The sequence below is a fragment of the Cheilinus undulatus genome, linkage group 2, assembly GCF_018320785.1.
Source record: "Cheilinus undulatus linkage group 2, ASM1832078v1, whole genome shotgun sequence".
NCBI lineage: Eukaryota > Metazoa > Chordata > Actinopteri > Labriformes > Labridae > Cheilinus > Cheilinus undulatus.
The window spans coordinates 10516825-10535475 of NC_054866.1; the positions used below are offsets into that span (position 1 = coordinate 10516825).

Here is an 18651-nt window from a genome sequence, read left to right on the forward strand (position 1 = left end):
GTTAACGATTGAGCTTAACCAGACCTGACTGCGAACTCTGCACATGCTTCACAGTTTCATGCTGGGCTTTGACCTGGAAGTTGATGACCCTTAATGCTAAGCAAAGCTCTAAAGAAGAAGGTCAGCCTCTCCCTCCATGGGCACTAGTGTCTCTCACTTTATGAACTTCTCCACTCACCAGGGTTCTTGGTCTGGAAATCCGTCTTGCGCTGCAGCGTGGATGGCAGGTCATTGAGGCGGAGCGACAGCTGCCTCTTAAAGGGAGAGTTCTTCTGGCTGAGGGCAGGAAATCCCCGGAATGAGCCCTGACGTACCAGCTGCTCGATGGGCGCGTGGCGGCGGGGGATGGCATGTGGGCCGCCAGGTGCTGACCGCTCCATGGGGGATCCCGCACCCTCAGGTGGGGATGCAGTGCCAGGTGGGAGGGCTGGGACTGCAGAGGGTTGGTCTGGAGGAAAAAATAGTATTGTATATGATTTTCTTAACATAGGATGTATAAAGTGGGCATGGATTCTGGTTTAAAACGCAAACAAAATAACTGAAATCTGCATTCTCTGTAATGAGCAGTGGGGATGGGTGCATTAGATCAAAACAGCAGACTGGGACCTGATTCAAGTATTTTGCAGGATTCAAAGAGGAATCTTTTTTAAATGGTGACTCCTTTCACATTTTTAGAGTGTGGCATCAACATAAACCCTGAAAGTTTTCCCTTGTCTCCTGGCTCACCATCATTATGCAGACAAAATTACACTCCATCAGCTTTAAGAGCTCAGCTCTGTACAGAGGAAAGGTGCAGATAGCCTTCAGCATTCAGATAAAAAACATAAGCAAACTGCACAGAGCAGTACAACTTTTTGGGCATGTTTGTGCATGAATAACATTAACACAATGTGCCTTATGAATAAGATGTTGGAGTAGCAGTAAGAAAGCACAAATGATGGAAATTATTTGGAGATAGTAGCTCACTTTTTTTTTTTTTAGCCTTTTCTCAGTCGTTTAAGTACCTTAACAAACATTTTACTGATGAAATTTTACCCTGGATCTATCTGTATGCTCACATATGTCACTTGTTTTTAAAATATAATCATGGAAAGAAAAAGACAAGATGGTGACACTAAAGTGTTGAACTTGGACTTCAAACGGGCATCATGTACACTTTGGCCTCACAGTGGCCCCTAAGTGAGTTTGCTCTGGTCATACACTTCGCATATGACACAAGTACATGTGCACTACCTTTCTTCTTGTCCTGCATTTTGTCATCACTGGAGTTGGCACGGAAGGAGCCATCACGTACAAACAGAGTGCGAATTGTATCAAAGGAAGCCGTCACACCACACTCTTTCTCCCTGCGCTGCTTCCTCTCCAGACATGCAGCAAACGCACAGCCAACAGCATGGCTCAGTCTCTCCCCCTGGTGGAAGGGAAAAACAAGAAAGTGTAAAAGTAAAGCCAAAACTTTGTTTAGATTGTTTCTGATATCATTGCTGGTAAATTCAGCCATCATATCAAGGTTATACCATATCTTATTAGCAACAAAATCTGATTAGAATGCAACCTAGAATCTCTCAAACTGCACTGTAAGCGTATGTTTACTGGGACTGTTTTTGTAACTCATCCCTACTTTCCCACCAGCACAAAGGCTGCTGTAAAGAGACAGTTTAGTTGAAGATGAGCACACAGAGATACGGAGAGTGTGATGGAAATAGAGACAGACAGAGATGGACAGATAACTCTACAGGCTTCTTTCTAATCCCCTCTCCTAATCCCACAGGTCTGTGGCATGCTCGCTTCCGTCCACATCAATAATCCGACTCCCTGTCTAAGCTGATGAAACCTCCGTCGTGTTGGAACCCCAGTGCCGCAGGACGACATTGTTTCTGTTGCGGTTGGTTTTAGATTACAACATCAAGGTCAGTAAAACAAGAAAACTCAGCAGGTTAGAGATCCACCAACTAAACCACAAGTCAAAAACACAGCCAATATCATCTGCATTGAAACACCCACTACCACTAAAAACTGAACTCTGTCAGGTACATTTACTTAACAATAAACTGCAATTTCCCTTAATTTAACATGATGAGGGAGAAAAGCTGGTTTCCTGCTGATATTATGAGCCAGAGTGGCTACTTTTAACCGCTTTTCTCTCTCATTATGTAAAATTCTTTGATAAAGAAAAACAGTGGTTGACTCTTTCATAAATGTACCTTGTGGAGTGTTAGCTCCCTGTGAGAAAAAACTAATAGAAACAAGCAGCAGTGGGAGGAGGAGCTGAGTAGTATACCTCCACTTAACTTGGAACTGTCTAGAGGGGCCAAACACTGTGAGGGCAGCACAAAAAATGAAAGAAATGCAGGATGAGCTACAATATGAGCAAAATATGCTTTCTACCAAGAAGCTGAAGTGCTTTTTTTTGGTCTTCTTTAAAGTCTTGGAACACCCACATAAATGTTGTTAATTTCTCTGGCTGATGAGGCAAAGACAGGTTACAAACAGGTCGAGTTTTGGTGATAACTTATGATTTAATAAATTCTAAGCAACAATAGAAACTAGAAAAACACTCAGAGAGCACAGACCTCCGCCAATAGCCCTATCTCCCAATAGTGAAGAATTCTTTAAAAACATTCCTGGATCCAGATGGTGATCCAGATCACTCCCAAAATCTAATTTGCCAATTACTCCCTCCCCGGTGGGGTGGAGACATGGTGAGGCAAAGCATTGGCTTCGCTACGTGTGGAAGTCATGGCAGAGGGAGAATATTCCTCTATTCCTCCCAGCATTGTGAGTACTCTCGCTACAATTTGCTGTCTTTCTCTCTGTTACGCTCTGACTTGTCTCCTCGACTGGGCATGTGTCTTTCAAACTCTAGAAACTCCAAAACTTTGGATAATTTACTCATGTCCGCCATCTCCTGGTGTAAAGTGGTAACAGCGCAGACCTCTGCCATTAGCCCTATCTCCCAATCGTACAGAATCCTTTAGAAAAATCCTGGATCCAGACAGTGATCCAGATCACTCCCAAAATCTAATCAGTTCTTCCTTATGCCATTTTTGACATTTCCTGAAAATTTCATGAAAATCTGTCCATGACTTTTCGAGTTATGTTGCTAACAAACAAACAAAAAAAACGAAAAAACAAACAAACAAACCCGATCACATAACCTCCTTAGAGGAGGTAATGATAACAGCCGAGCAAGTCGTCCCACCAGAATATGTTCAACAGCATTTACAGGGCGGTGGAGCTGTCAGTCAAACAAATTTTCCACACCCATACAATCCTGAGAAGAGATTCAACCTTGATCTCAAACACTGACACCTGTGTCGGTGTCAGGACCTTTAATAAAGACATGTTGTTCAGCTCAGATAAAACTGCCGCTATTGCTACATAGACGCAAATCCCTTCACTGGCAGCCCTTGTTTATTGGCTAGCAGTATAAATAAACTCTCTCAGCCATTCTCTGACAGGGAACAAACATTTCACATTGAAGATTTGCAGGGTAAATCTGCTTGATGACAGACATAAGACCTGGCCAGTCCACTGGCTTTGTAAGGCTACAATAAATGTCCATCCATTTTCTACCGCTTATCTGAGGCCGGGTCATAGTGGCAACAGACTGAGCAAGTAAACACAGACATCTTTCTCCCCAGCTCTTCCTGATGAGATATATATTCTGGCCCTGTCCGGATGGCTACCCCAACTCTAATGCCAGGCCTACACTGTGCGATTTTCATCAATTCAGCCATGAATTTTGAGTTGTATGACTCACTTGAAAGTTGGGCCGACTTTCAGTCAGCTCAGGCCTGTTTGTCGTACTGTGTGTGGAGGTTAGACGGCAGACCATGGCCTGACTACGACCTGATGACCTGACGACCTACTCCTGACTGGTTGGAAAGATTTCTGGCATGTTTGATATTTTGGTTGTATGACCCCGGACACTTCACAGTGAGAGCAGAAACGTGAGCAGAATAAACAACTTTGGGGGATTGTTTTTCTTTTTAAACTGTCAGACAACATTCTAAATTACCATGACAACAGCTGGAGTGACTTTCTGATGCCCCTCCAACCCTGCTCTGATAAAGGAAATACATGAGCAGGAAATATTCCTACCCGTGGACCTGCAGCTGACACTGATGGCGATGCTGTTTGTATGTGTGGGATAGAGAAAGCAAGAGAGATGGATGGCAGTAAAGGGTCTGCTAATGACAATAAAGCAAATTGAAATTTAAAATTGATAGAAGGAGAGGGAAAGAAAGCGGGGGCGAGAGAGAGGATATGACTGGAAAAACTTTCCCCTCAGTGTGTGACTTTTTTTAAAAAGGACAATCCACAGATTTCTGTCACAGTCCATCCCAACTTCACTCGTACAGTGTGAGTACTCAGGTTGGGCACAACCATCAGGCCGTCTAGTGTAAGCACATAATTCGTGCGTGATAGTCATGTGTCGTAACGGATTCAGACGCACAGTATGAGTTGACATTCTGCCACGACTGTTGTATGGTCATGTATGGTCATATTTAGATCAACTAAAATCGAGGCTAGGACTGACTCCCCACCTGGAGGGAGCAATCCAACATTTTCCAGCAGAGAATCATGGCCTTGGACTTGGAAGTGCTGACCCTCATTCTAACCACTGCAAACTCCAACGGAATAAGTTACTAAAATCTTGAATGAAACCTTTTTTTTAAAACTCTGTGCTGCAACAATGACCTGAGACAAACATAAATGTTTTAAGTTTTCACATGAGGACAACATTGTTAAAACAAAAGCTGTAGTAAAAGTGAAAAAGGTGTACATTTTTGCATTGAGAAAACGTCAATTGAGGGATACTGTTCCTAGACTAAGAAAAACACTGACCATTCTTACAGCAGAGAAGAGAACATACAGACTTCTTTGAGGGTTTTAGTATAGTTTTATAATGCAGCCAGTGTATCTGAATGACAACAATTAAAAAACATACTGCAGCTATTTTTTTCATTTCATGATTAAAATACCATTAGAAATTCTTGAAACATTGTGCTTGAGCTCCCCTGTTTTGAACATCATTGTTTATGAATGAAAAGGTGAAACAAAAGACCCAAAAAGAGAGTGTAACTGAAAACAATGCCTTTAAATGAAGCTGAGAACTGCTTTCAGGGAGAATTGGGAGGCTACACATATATTTCAGAGGGAGGTTTTCTGTTTTTCTTTATGCCTTTTAATTCAAGCTGAGCTACAGTCTAAAGAAGACTTGACCTTCTTTTATGTACATATTTGTAGTTAACTTTGCTTATTCATAAATGCACCACCTTGCTAAAACGTGAATGCCCAACAGTCTTGATATATGAATAGTAAGCCCTTGACCTTGAAGAAACAAGATTGCATCGGGTTAAGAAAGTTAGAGGAGCACGAGCTGGAGGAACGTGACGTCTGATCTTCATGTATTTATGTAGAGAACATCCCTGAGGGGTACACGAAAGGTTAATTGTTCCCTCACTGAGTCTTTAAGCGCCATGAAGCAGTGACACATCCACCGTCTGGTGGTCCCATCTCTGCAGATGTAGGAGAAGGCCTTGTCGTAGTTACGATCCGGAGCGCAGAAGGAAACCTTCTCTATGGTCTGGTCCACGATGAGGTCCTGAGAAAGAAGAGCAGACAGGTCAGAGAAAATCAGTCAGGTGGCTCAGATTAAAGCCCTTCTGATGCTTTCTTGTCTCTCTAAACCAAGACTAAGAGGAAGCGACTTCACACCAAGTTGTAGACTGAGCTGATGGATGCCACATCACTTTCAACCTCAGTTAACCCCAGGAGACCCTTCTCACTCCGACCTATTTACACATCTACCAGTGACAGAAAAGAAAGTGTCTATTGACTAAAGACACTGAACCCTCTTTTAATCCCTGCAATGTTTCCACCACTCATCCTTCCTCCTACAAAAGCCTTATTCAGCCTGTCTCCAGTGTCTATAGTCGCTATAGAGGACAATATAAGGGGCCCTTCCCCTTCTCTGTGTACATTCAGGGGCCCCAAGCTCACCTCTTTGACTCACCAAAAACAGAAAGAGAAGGAAAACAAGAGGCGACACTCAAGACACTCATCCACTCACTTCCTTCCCCTCACCAAGTGTGGGAGAAAACAAAATGAGGGGAGGATTAGGAAAGAAAGGAGGAGGAATGTGAGGTTGGATGATAACATTTAAAACACTGAGCTGAGTGAATGAACAGGGATTTTTTATGAAGAGAACATTATTAATACAGTCTGTCTCTGTGAGTCTGGAGAGCATTTTTGATGGAAAATAAAACAAAGAAATGTTTTGTAGCATTTTTGTGCGTAAAGGTGACTCAGACGGTGTCCCTCTGTGGCTGAAAGAAAGAATGACACCATGTGACCCAGAGTGTCTCATCTATGCAGAGAAACTTCTACACACCACAAAAAGACTTCACTGTTCCTTACCATTCATGTTTCATGAAGGTCATTCTGCACTCACACTTATATACAGCACTTTCACCGACTGTGGGAAAGTGTCCTGAATAATGGTGGCGTGGGCGTTATTAGGCATGCTCGCTGATTCATAGATGGAGGCTGAACTGATGGTAAAAAGTGCAGAGAGGCTGTTAAAGAAAGAGGGAAGGAGGCTGAAAAACTTTGATGACATGACTTGAATCAATTTAATGTTAAACGCTGAAGAGGAAAATGTTCCATGAAGTAATTATGCTTTTTCTTTTTCTGAGTAATGTCTGAGTGCTTGAGTCGAAACACATTAAAGCAACATCATGGAGGAATTTAGTCTGGAGCCCTTTGGCGCCCACTGAAGGTCTCTGAGTGCAACTGCACTGCTGTAAAGTACACATAGTCCTATTGCTCCTCAGACAATGTGCCTCTGTTGAAAAAACAGGGGGTGGAGAAGGCAGCAAAGATGTTCCAAGAGCCTTAAGAACTGACAACTGATGAGCCCTTTGTGTGCAAACTATTTACATGTCAGCGTATACAGTGAGCCATGATGTCTATAGGCTGTGGCTAAATAGTTATAGCGGAGAAGCTAGGTTATGACATGCTAGCTGAGATAGATTTAATTTTCCAAACTCAGAAAGCCAAGTTAAAAATCAGCAAGTTAAGATACAACTTCCTGGTGTAAGATGGATCTATTTATTCATTTGCATGCAAGGTCAGGTATGGGCATGTCAACGTTGGTCCTGTACTGCTCTGACCTCCTGATGGCCATAGTCCAGGCCTGCACCAAGCCCATGCCCTGTCTCTACTGGTAAACTCCTAACTGACCCCTCCACAACAAAGTTTACCGCCCCTAATATCTGGACCAGCCTACCAGGTCCTGAGCACCCAGTTTGTGGTGAGCTAGTTCAGACACTGGAAAGCATGCCAGGTGACTGCAGAAATGCAGCTACCGTCCCCGTATCCAGCAGCTAAATGCAAGCCTCATGACACTGATAATAATGCATGCTGTGTAGAAATCTGTTACAAATAAAACCTACAGGGATGTATACTTTGTCATCAGCCATGAAACCTGTTTGCTGGGCAGAAATCAGTTTGCAACTGTCCCATATCAACATAGTTATTGTGTTGCAGCTGTTTTCACAAGGCTCTCACTAACATGTCAAAACCTGTCCAGAATTACCAACATCATGGCAGGTTGCATAGTCATTCTCTTTGTTGTCCTCTTAACTTCATCTGGCACTTTTTTCCATCTCTTACCCTCAGTCATCATATCAAACAGGGCAGAGAAGAGCTAACCAGCGTCTTTTCAGTAGAGGAAGAAAAGCTAAGAGTGAGAAGAGAACAAGTGCTCCCATTTCTTATGAGAGAACTGCAGTCTGCTGCCAAAGTTACGTAGGGCTGAATGTAGTTGGCAGTTTTATGTGGAAATGGGCTAATTTTTTTAAACTCATGACTACTTTTTGAAGGTGGAAAAGTTACCTTTTGTTGGTTTACTTTGAATGTATAAACTTCACAAAATATAGAGACAATAGCGAAAGTGATTCAAAAGCAAACTCACAGGCAACATTAACTCATTCCCAGCCAACAATTAGTCATTTATCAGTTAGTTTGTTTCAGTTGGGTGGATTTTGACCTTGCACCTCTAAAATGTACTAAAGTCATCTTTGAGTCAGATCGATCATTTGTGCAAACTGAAGAGGATCCTTCAAATTCTTCAGATATTGCATGTAGAGTTGTTTCAATTCCGATACCTGTATCAGAAATATCTCCGATGCTGCTTTAAATTCAGTCATTGGTATCGGTGAGTAAATGAGTTTATGCACCGATCGAATACCATTTGGTTTAGCTTTACATTTTGCTTTGTTTAGCCATGCTAAATGTTAGCGCTATAAACCAGAAATCAATTCTTCTTCATTGCTGGAAAAGACTGTATGCTTGAGCTACTGCTTTTAGGGCAGTGAAGAAGAACCAAAGGACCCACTGCAGCAGCACAAAATGGTGGCCTTGTGACAGCTTTTCTCTGTGATCTTTAAAATGTCTTCCACACCAGTGGTGTCGTACATGACAAGAAGTGACACAGTTTATCAAAAGTTAAGTAACTTTTCAAACATAAATCATTGCCTCTTAGTTGTTTTTCCTCTTGAAGCTAGCTGCTGTGCTTTCCCATTGATGCTAATGATGCCTTTGAATCCCTTGCAGCAGTATTTTCAGCAAACCTGAAAGTCTTGTGACTTTTTGGGACTTTAATAATTAAATCCACACCAGATAACACAATATCAAACATCTTTTTATCCATTTTAATCCAATTACAACCATTTACTACTGCTATCTTGATTGCTAACTGTCACATTGTTTATCCTTTGTGAGGGTCTGTCAGCCAATAGCAGGCTGCTCCGTAATCATGTGATGCTGTCCAAACAGAGTATAATGGCGAGAGAGAGCCTGTGATGCAGCCTCCAGTATTATTACCTCCGCCAAGGAGGTTATGTGATCAGGTGGGTTTGTTTGTTTGTTCGTTTGTTCGTTTGTTAGCAACATAACTCAAAAAGTCATGGACAGATTTTCATTAAATTTTCAGGAAATGTCAAAAATGGCATAAGGAAGAACTGATTGAAAGACACATGCCCAGTCGAGGAGACAAGTCGGAGCGTAACAGAGAGAAAGACAGCAAATTGTAGCGAGAGTACTCACAATGCTGGGAGGAATAGAGGAATATTCACCCTCTGCCATGACTTCCACACGTAGTGAAGCCAATGCTTTGCCTCACCGTGTCTCCACCCCACCGGGGAGGGAGTAATCAGCGAATAAGATTTTGGGAGTGATCCAGATCACCATCTGGATCCAGGAATGTTTTTAAAGAATTCTTCACTATTGGGAGATAGGGCTGATGGCGGAGGTCTGTGCTCTCTGAGTGCTTTTCTGGTTGTTATTTTAATATTTAGCAGTAAAACTCAACAATTAGCAGGAAAACAACTTTAGGGTCACAGAGATGGTCTACATTATGATTCTATTTGTTGAGCCCTGTTCTGAGTCAAATATAGGTCTAAAATAATTTGCTACTCTGCACAGTCAGTCCAGAAAGTTCACAGCGGTATTGGATCGATACTCGACATTGGTCGATAACCCACCTTGGTATCGGAATCAGGAAAGAGTCAGAGTGGACAATTGTGCAAAGTTTGAGGAAAATCCCAAATCCCAAAATGCATTATTTTAATACTAGGTTTATTAAGTTTGCCCATACAGATGCATGGGGGATGTACACATCACCCTGAGACAAAATGCCTCTGGCCCCAGGCTATCACCAGCATGGTGCATCATAAAAACAAGGCACAGAGGCTTTTTCTTAAGCTGTAAATGCTTTTAATTTTTTTTTTCTTTTGGTTGTTACAACTTTATACAAGGCATCATGTACAACTGTGACTGTATATTCTGTCCTTCTGTCAACAAATGCCTTAAAAAATACCAAATCTTTAGTGTCATTTTAACATTTTCTATATTTCCTGCTCTGTCTGCCTCACTCCTAACAAAGTCCAGCTAAGAGAAATGCACTGACTTTTTTAGGAAAGGGGCAAATACCTGACCAAAATTATAGAGCATGGATTTTTTTCTTTTTTTTTTTGAGCAATTAATAGTAAAGATATCATCTACTAATTTAGAGAGACTTGGTGAGCTGCTAAGTATCTTATGCATGGTTCATGTGTAATTAAGTCTAAATAATTTAAACAGCAATGTGTCTGCTGGTGCAGTAAAGTGGCTCAGAGAAATAAAACAAAACAGGTTAGACTGCACAGAGAATTTTTTGGTAGCATCTTTTGTTGTTTTAGAATTCGTTCGTGATCTTCCTAAGCAGAGAAAAAAATCCCACTGAAGTAAAGACAGCAGAGAGATTAAAGAGGAGGAAGTGAGGAGGAGGACTGAGGGATATGGAGAGGTGAGGTCATGTGTGTGGCCTCTAAAAATAAGGAAAAGGATGAAAAAACAGAAAGAAAGAGGCTCTTTTGCGCTCTCATCTATTTTCTGCAGCTCTTTATTCTGCTTGGCTTTGAATAGAAGCTGCACTCTCTCTGTAGGAGGCCGGCCCAGCCACCAGACTCTGCTCAAGTGCATGTGTGTAAATGTGTGTTTATTTGCTCTTCCCTCCCCCACTCAGCACCTTCAGCTAGAAACCATGAGTCACTGTGTCAGACCTAAAACTGCACACAAACAGATCCGGACTACCCTGAGAGCATCAAGCAAGCAGAGTCAGTAAAGCCGCAGTGATAGGGGTCATAGATACCTTACTGTACTGTTAATATCTTTCTGAGCATTTGGATACGAAGTGGTTCTCTTCATTTAGTACCATTTTGTTTTTTTGTGTCTGTAGTACAACAAGAAAAAGAAAATGAAGGAAACCAGCTCTCATACTGGAGCAGGTTCCCACTGTTCATTTGAAAGAGCTGGCCCTTTGATCCAGCTTGTTCTCAAATGACACACTTGTTGTCTTGTTTGAGTTGTCATGTTTCATGAATTTGATGTCAAACTATAAATTGTTCTGTTATTTTTGACACTCCTGACCAGCAGTGACAGACCACAGCAGCTGGCTTGATTCAATCTGAGTTAATACTAAAATGTGCAATAAGACACTGCTGTGACCACTGAGTGGGATGTCCTGCATGGAAATTGTTGTCAATTTTTAAACCCTGCTCACGGCCTGCAACCATCTCTGGAACAGATCTTGTCTCCCCACTGTGACAAAAAAGGCCACAGACTGAGAACGGGGTAAACTATTCCCTCAGTGTCCGTTGTTGTTATGTTGGACATCAGGACCCATAAATTCCACATACTCCACTTACTCAGTAAAAGATTAATGTTGATTGAACAAATTATGATGTATTGGGTGCACGCTGTTACCTGCACTTTGTTAATACAACACGTTATATTGAGTTTCTTAAAATATGTAAGGTATATACCAAGTGATCATGAAGATTCGAGATGAGCACTTTCTGGGGGCTCCACTTAAATGGCGCAACTACTTTAGTTGAGCTGACTGATAGATATATAGTCAAAAAGTGTGAAAGTTATTACTTAACTTTGTCACATTGGGCCCTCATATTTGTTTTTTCAGTGTACTTAACCATACCTATTCTGTGGTTTTTATCTTAGAAATGACCTTTTCTTCATCCATGCCATGGTGTTACTCCTGTGACCCTCTGATTGACTGATGACCTTTGGCTCATGCCACGAGATGAGACGTAACGTTGAGACTAACAGTTGGGAGCCTGTGCATGATGTTGCATTTTGTAACTGACCGACTGTTCTGTACATTCCCGTCCTGTTTGGATTGACCTGCTCGTTGAGGATTAACCCATTTTGGCAGTGGGCTCCAATGAAAACAGATCTTGCCAGAGCCCCATGCCACGGTTCTCCGCTCAAGATACTCGCCAGAGACGGACCAGAGTGTAAGCAGGGGAACTGCAAAGTTAGACTAGACAGGGAACAATTTGTTCTGGAGGGCACTTCATATGTGGATTGCTGTACAGATGGAATATGTGGAATTTCAGGGTTAAGTATATACTGTAATGCAGGGATGTCCAAAGTATGGCCTGGGGGCCCACAACAAGTTCTTTAAATCAAATGAGTATTGCCCTGTAAACAAACATTTTGACAGGAAGAACAAATTGATGACTAAACTGAGACAACGCTATAAATGGTTGACATACAGACAACCAAAAAATGAAAATATATTTATTTAGACTATCACTTGGTAATGGTCAATGACATGCCAAGGGTGTAGCCAGAGGAAGCCAGGGCCGACAAGGACTGCTTGTAATCTGGTTGGCCATACCGAAATCATTAATGATCATAAGATGATTTTCTATTTGCTTGTCCACCATTAATTAGCCATTTAGTATCATCCAATTCCTAAGCACATCTTAACCTGGGATTTGAAAGTGGCCCAACCATTCTAATGTATGTCTCTATGTGGCCCCCAGTGAAAAAAAAGTCTGGACACCCTTACTATAGTGGAACACCAAGTGCCTGGTACCACAACCAGCACAGACTCTTTGCCTGTTTCTGGAGTGGCCATGAGTTAGTTTGGGTTAGTCAATGGTTTCATATATGACTCTTAATCAAAAACGTATGAGCCTCCCTGTTCTTGTAGTAAAGTGGGTGAAGACGAGACGACAAGAGAAAAGAAAACAACACAAAAGCATGTGAACTTACCTTTGTTTTGTCGTCCACCACCCTGAGTCCATCCGCTGAAACCCACAGTACTGCTTTGACTGTCTTCTTCCCGCTCTAGAACAAAAAAAGAGCAGTGTAGTAAATAATTTATAATTTCAGAGGCAGGTGACCAAACTGCACAGAAAATGAATTTTCCCAGATGTTCCTCATTTTTGCAGAGGTGTGATCAAGAAGCCAGCAGCATTTAAAACCACTTTAACTGCTGTTTGCGGTCATGTAAAGTGATTATTACATCCTTAAAGCACATGGAGTAGTGGTGAGTTAAAGAGTGGAGGGGCAGGGAAAGGTGGAAACTGTGCCAGCTGCTACTGTGAATCATTTCTCCAGAGGAGGGCACCAGGCAGAGCTAATAACACACCCAGTATGGGCTGGGCTAAAAATACACAGCTGAAAAAACAGCAGCTCAGTGTGAGGGTGGTAGTGAGTGTGCACCTGACTGGAGTTTGTGTGAGCGAGTGAGGGAAACAGAGAGCCGGAGCACGGCAGGAAATGGCTTTGAAATCCACGGCGGCGCGACAAGGAGCCGAGAGTTTTGCATAATCCTCTTGAGTGGAGGTGAAGACACAGGGAGTGAGAGAAAGGAGAGGAGAAGAAGAATGGGGCGACATGATGAGGGGGAATGGGGAGAAAATGCAAAGTGTGGGAGAAGGTTGAAAGTGTGAGAAACTGCAAAGTTGAGGAAGATGCTGATACAGACGGTTGTAAAGATAGACTTGTTAGGGGAGGGAAAAATCAGACCAGGAATAATGATGAAGGGAGATGGGAGTTTAAGAGGGACAGACTTTCTCTTGCATTCATACTACTAGTGTAAGTCTATTGTGTCTATTAAGTGCATGGAAACTTGTTTAATTTGAAGTTAAAGCAAATCATGGATTTTTTGGATGTAGCATGTTTGGATTAGGGCAGTCAGAGCTAATGCATTAATTGCAAATAATTAAGGACTGTTATTAGTTTATTATTATTTTTAAAATCACACGCTTATTGTCCCATTTAGCACTCTTTGGTTAAGACACTGCAGCTTTAGTGATGTAAAATAAGGCCTAATCCATATAAAGGCTTTTTTCTTTTTAATAAAGAGGTTTTTCTCGTCCGTCCTTTCAACATGCAGCATTTCAAAAAACATTTTTGTTGCACTGTTACATGGTGTAAAGAACAAGCCATGTCAACTCTGCAAAGCCCCCTCACTCTTGAGTTTTCTTCATGTTGAGTAAAGAAGCAGGGACTTCTGTAGTCCACCCAGTCGTCTTGGTTCATCAGCATAGCAACTCTGTGTCTGTGCTGTAAGCATAGCCCAGTTAGCAAGTTTGACTATGTCTGCTGTCTTTCACCCAGGAAGGAGTTTTCAAAAAGGTGGTTTATACTGACCTAACATGCCATTTACAGTAAGGTAGGAGTATGGAAGGTCAAAGCACAGAAAAACCATCAATAAAAAAAAAAGAAAAAAAGAAAGAAATATCCGCATGTAGACAAGGCCACCACTGCTCCTTAAAGGGATATTTCAGAATTGTTCAAGTTGGGTTGAATGAGGTACTTGGCTATAGTAGTGGCATTAGCCTCCAGTGATTTCTGTGAAAGTTTCCCCTGTGGTTATTACAGCATAATGGCTGTAGATGGGAACGTTTCATCCAGAGAGATCCCGAGTTACCCGGTGGTGTAGGTGTGGAAAATGTGAACCCATGCTCAGAATCTTTCCTGCCCAAAACTTTCAAATGAAGTTTCTCTGCTCTCTCTTTCAGCCCGCTGACTCTCCATCTGTATAAGTTCGTCTATTGTGTAGTCTGGTTCACACAAATATCCTCTCGTATCCACAGTAAACGGCACATCATCATCACTAGAGTCAAAATCACTCATGTAGTCTTTGTTTTAGCTTAGTGTGGTGTTATTATCCCTGTAGAAGCCTGCAGACCCACACAGTTGATCAGAGGATATCAGTGGAGGGTGACTGGATGAATGTTCTGTCTGTCACATCTTTACGGGCCAATCAGAGCAACAAAACATGTGACGTAGCCACTACCAAGCTGTGCCTGCGCCCCTACCTAAGGCGTAAACTCCATAAAGATCTACATAACGCGAACCATGGCGACTGTACACATGTCAGTACACGACTTTTGTCACTTTTGTAAAGAAAACAACTCAATGCTGTTCTTTGTTATTCTTTTAATGAAGAATTGTCAAGTTCTGATAAAACTGGCCCTTTTGCAGCATGCTAATGTCTTCCACCATATCTACCCTGGCCTCTTGTTGCTGCTTGCTTACGTCACGACTCCCGAAAGTACTGCCCCTCATCTTTGATTGGTCCTGTCACTTTCTAACCGGGCCCAAACGGTTCAGACAAGAGTTTTGCAAAATGGATTCGCTAGTGAGAAACACAGAAACAGGCGTGTCCATCTGCTCTGCAAGGTTATTGTAGGAGGGTTTTTTGGGAGAAATTAAGAGCTTTGTACATTTTCGACACAGCGTGCAGGCAAGCCAACATATTTTCTTGGCCCATTTTTTTGTAAAACTTGTTAAGCGCAGATATAACGCTCCAATCTACAGCCATTATGCCGCAGATCTCTCTGAGCTCGTAATAACCACAGCAGAAACTTTCACAGAAATCACTGGAGGCTAACGCCACTACTATAGCCAAGTACCTCATTCAACCCAATTTCAAAAATCCTTAAATATCCCTTTAATATCTCACTTTACTTTAGAAACAGCTCATTAATGAAGCTAGAGTTACTATTATAGCCAAAAATTAAATCTCAGTTAGTTGCCTAGCACTTCTTCAGCGTGACATCAACCAGTTTATCCCTTACTAACTCGTTTTTTGACTATTTGGTATGACACACAAGGATAACAAGAAAAAGGTTCTAATTAACTGAAAAGGGATGTATCACCACTTACCACAGTGGAGAAGGACACACTTCTCTCAATAAAGTTATTCTCCCTGTGCTTGTAGAGTTGGACAAGGTCAACAGTCTTTTGAAACTACCTTATCAAACTCTAACAGCAGCTTGACTTTGCTGTGCTTGTAAACAGACTGAAAGTGATGCTTTTGTTGGTTACTTTCATTCTTGCATACTTCACAAAAATAAATGAGAGCTTCACACAAGTCTTAACAATGACAGAGTCTCCTGTTTTCTTTACACTGACTGTGTGGCCATCTGACTGTCCGGTCTGTGTCACTCTGTTCACACGCTCCCCTGTCCTAGTCCAGCTAGGGGGCAAACTAGTGAGTGTTTGTGTGTCAATGTGTGTTTATATGTGTTAGCCCAGATCTCATTTTCTGTGGGAGCAGGAGAGACAGATGTGGAATAAAAACTGCAAGGGAGGATGGCGAGGGAGAGAACGGTGGGGGAAAATGTAAATCTATCAAGGCAGTTGACATTTATCATAAAACTTTAATCAAATTACAATAAAATGCAATTGTGATTTTCAGTATTTTGCAATTTGCAGAGTACTGCTGTAATTCTTTGCAATTCACAGTGATTTATTATTATTTAAACGACAAATCAAACTCCCAGAAGAGTGCTGTTTAACTCACTTTGTCATTTTTATAGCAGAAACTTGTTGAAGATTGACTACACTGAATGCCAATGCACTTGGTATTTTCCTCATTGCAGCTTGCACATGGAGTCACTCTTGAAGACACCCCAATCACACCTTTTAACCATAAATTTAGGTTACAGTTTCACTGCTGAGCTCACCCGAAAAGTCTCAGCAGCATCTAGCCAACAGTTATTTTTCACAATTCCAGTAAAAAAAAAAGTTCTTCACATTTGCAATATAACCTTGATAATTTAGTGAAACATCAATTCCTGACATTTGTGCTTATAGAAAACACTGCCATACAAAATAGAGCACTGAATCGACTTTTTTCTCGACCTCTAAAAAGTAGTCAGGGAAGAAAATAACAAGACAGCCTGCAAACAGTATTGAATATGTGTGAGAGTGTAGGTGTGTATGCTCCCTAGGTCGATACTGGGTGTACAGGCCCAGTGTTACTGGTTCTGTAATGAGCCCCAGTAAAGTGTGTGGACCCCTGGGATCCATGTTTATGCAGCCTCTATACAACAAATGAAGCTCCAGCACTGCAGCAGAGAGGATGTGTGTGAGTGTTAGTGTGTATACTTACAACTTTGAGTTTGTTGACCGCCTCCTCACAGACGTGCATCCCCCTCGACTCCTCCACCTCCACCAAGCCCAGGTACTGCACAGAGAAGAGAGGCAAACTATTAATAATTAAATACTTCATTTTTACCCTGTGTTCATGTTTTATTCCACATCTAATCTTCATGCTATAAAGTACGTATATTTGTACAACGGATAAACATCTATAGAAGCACAAATACTGGATTTACAAATGTATGTTTCTGCTGATAAGAAAGAACAGAGGAGAGAGAGGCCAGCTGGAAACATTTATTTGTCACCTCTCTAGTGCTCTCCTGTTTGGTGTACGGGAGCCCACAGGGACACAATTAAAGCCCCCTGTAGTTCTCCTCAAGTCAGAAGTGAAGTGGCAAAGAAAGAGAAGGAAACGTCTTTGAAAAGCTGCAACATAAAGGGACATTGTTCCCAGACCTGAATAACCTGGAGGAAACCAAATGTGAACAAGCGTAGCAGCTTTAATAGAGAAGCTTTATCAACAATAGAAATGACCTGGTTTAGTTTAGTTCACGGAACAAAAGCTGAAATATGTTGTTAAACAGTCGAGAAGAATTGCACAAGAAGAAGACCTTAAGCAGCAATATTGGTCTATGATACAATATTGGATCTCTGAGTACAACTAAACATAAAGTGAAAAAATAATAATTCTCTGACAAAATGTCAAAAAAAAATTCATATATTTATATATGCTCAAAAGATGCTACCTGGGTTAGTCAAGCAGCAAGACTGACTTTCCACGAAGTACATGGCTAGAAACCCCCATAAGGATGGGAACATTAATGACAATGCGTACTGAAAACAATAAAATTAGTTAAAAAGTCATCCATCCATAGTAGCATGAATCTAAATATGAGGGTGTAACAAGCTTTATGCTATAAAGGAGGAGGCTGGGGTGGAGGAGGTGAAGCTTTGCCAGCAGAGTGGTGCATCAACATTAATGCAAGCAAGGATGTGTGAGAATTAAGTCATATTAAATACACTGCTGTGTTGAGAGAAAGAGCTGTGATTGGCTGTGGGTGCTGGGAGGCGATAATTGGGATCAGCAGGCCGACAGCTAATCATGACTATTGTGTCCTTGAGCGTCATTTATGAGCTATTCAGGCCGTCTCTACCATGATCTGAGAGAAAAGACATACGTAGTTTGATAAAGTATGACAGCCTACCATTGGTTATCACAATGTATTGTGGAAAAAAAACGTGAATTTGTGGAAAATCAAAAATTGATTAAAAATGGATAAAAAGACACTGGATATCGCTGTTACTTGTGTGGATTTAATCCTTAAAGACCCCAGAAAGTCACCCAAGTCCCCATACAGGGGTTTCTATCCACAATGAAAAAAGTAAAACATTGGTTGAACTTTAAAAAAATTGAAGTAATTAATCACACGAAACATTCTGAATTGAATCAATTAAATTATTTTAAATTAGGTAAATGTACATTTTTTAAGTTCATAGAAACTATGTTTAAAGGTTTAGCAAACCTAATTATTTTAGATTGTGAGACAGGATGTTGTTACAAACGCGCATGCGCACAGCAGCCTTAATGCAACAAAAATACATTGATCTAATGACAGAATTTAATTCGGTTTCCAGCTGCCAGTTTAAATAAAAAATTATAGGTTCAACCATTAAGATAATTTAGAAGATTTAGATTTAATGAACAAATCAATAATTTTAGGCTGTTTTAAAACAAAAAATGACATCAATCCAACAACAGCATTGTTGTACTTTTTTCAGTGCATTAGCTCCCAGGAAAGTCAAAGCATGATGCTTGACTAACCCAGGGAGCATCTTTTTGAGCAGAGCCTTCTCCACCAAGTAAAACTATATATCCATTTATCAGTAAAATGG

General features: G+C 41.3%; 1 protein-coding gene across 3 annotated transcripts in view; it reads right to left on the bottom strand.

Annotated features, from left to right (window-relative positions):
- numbl (NUMB like endocytic adaptor protein) overlaps nt 1-18651 on the bottom strand; it is a 115625-nt gene that overhangs the window by 11969 nt on the left and 85005 nt on the right. For all 3 annotated transcript variants that reach the window (XM_041811986.1, XM_041811978.1, XM_041811971.1), the window contains exons 3-7: nt 16769-16843; nt 12631-12705; nt 5471-5611; nt 1234-1411; nt 179-448 (exon numbers count right to left, since the gene is read on the bottom strand). In XM_041811986.1, coding sequence (XP_041667920.1) covers nt 179-448; nt 1234-1411; nt 5471-5611; nt 12631-12705; nt 16769-16843 — 739 coding nt within the window. The remainder of the gene's footprint in view (nt 1-178; nt 449-1233; nt 1412-5470; nt 5612-12630; nt 12706-16768; nt 16844-18651) is intronic.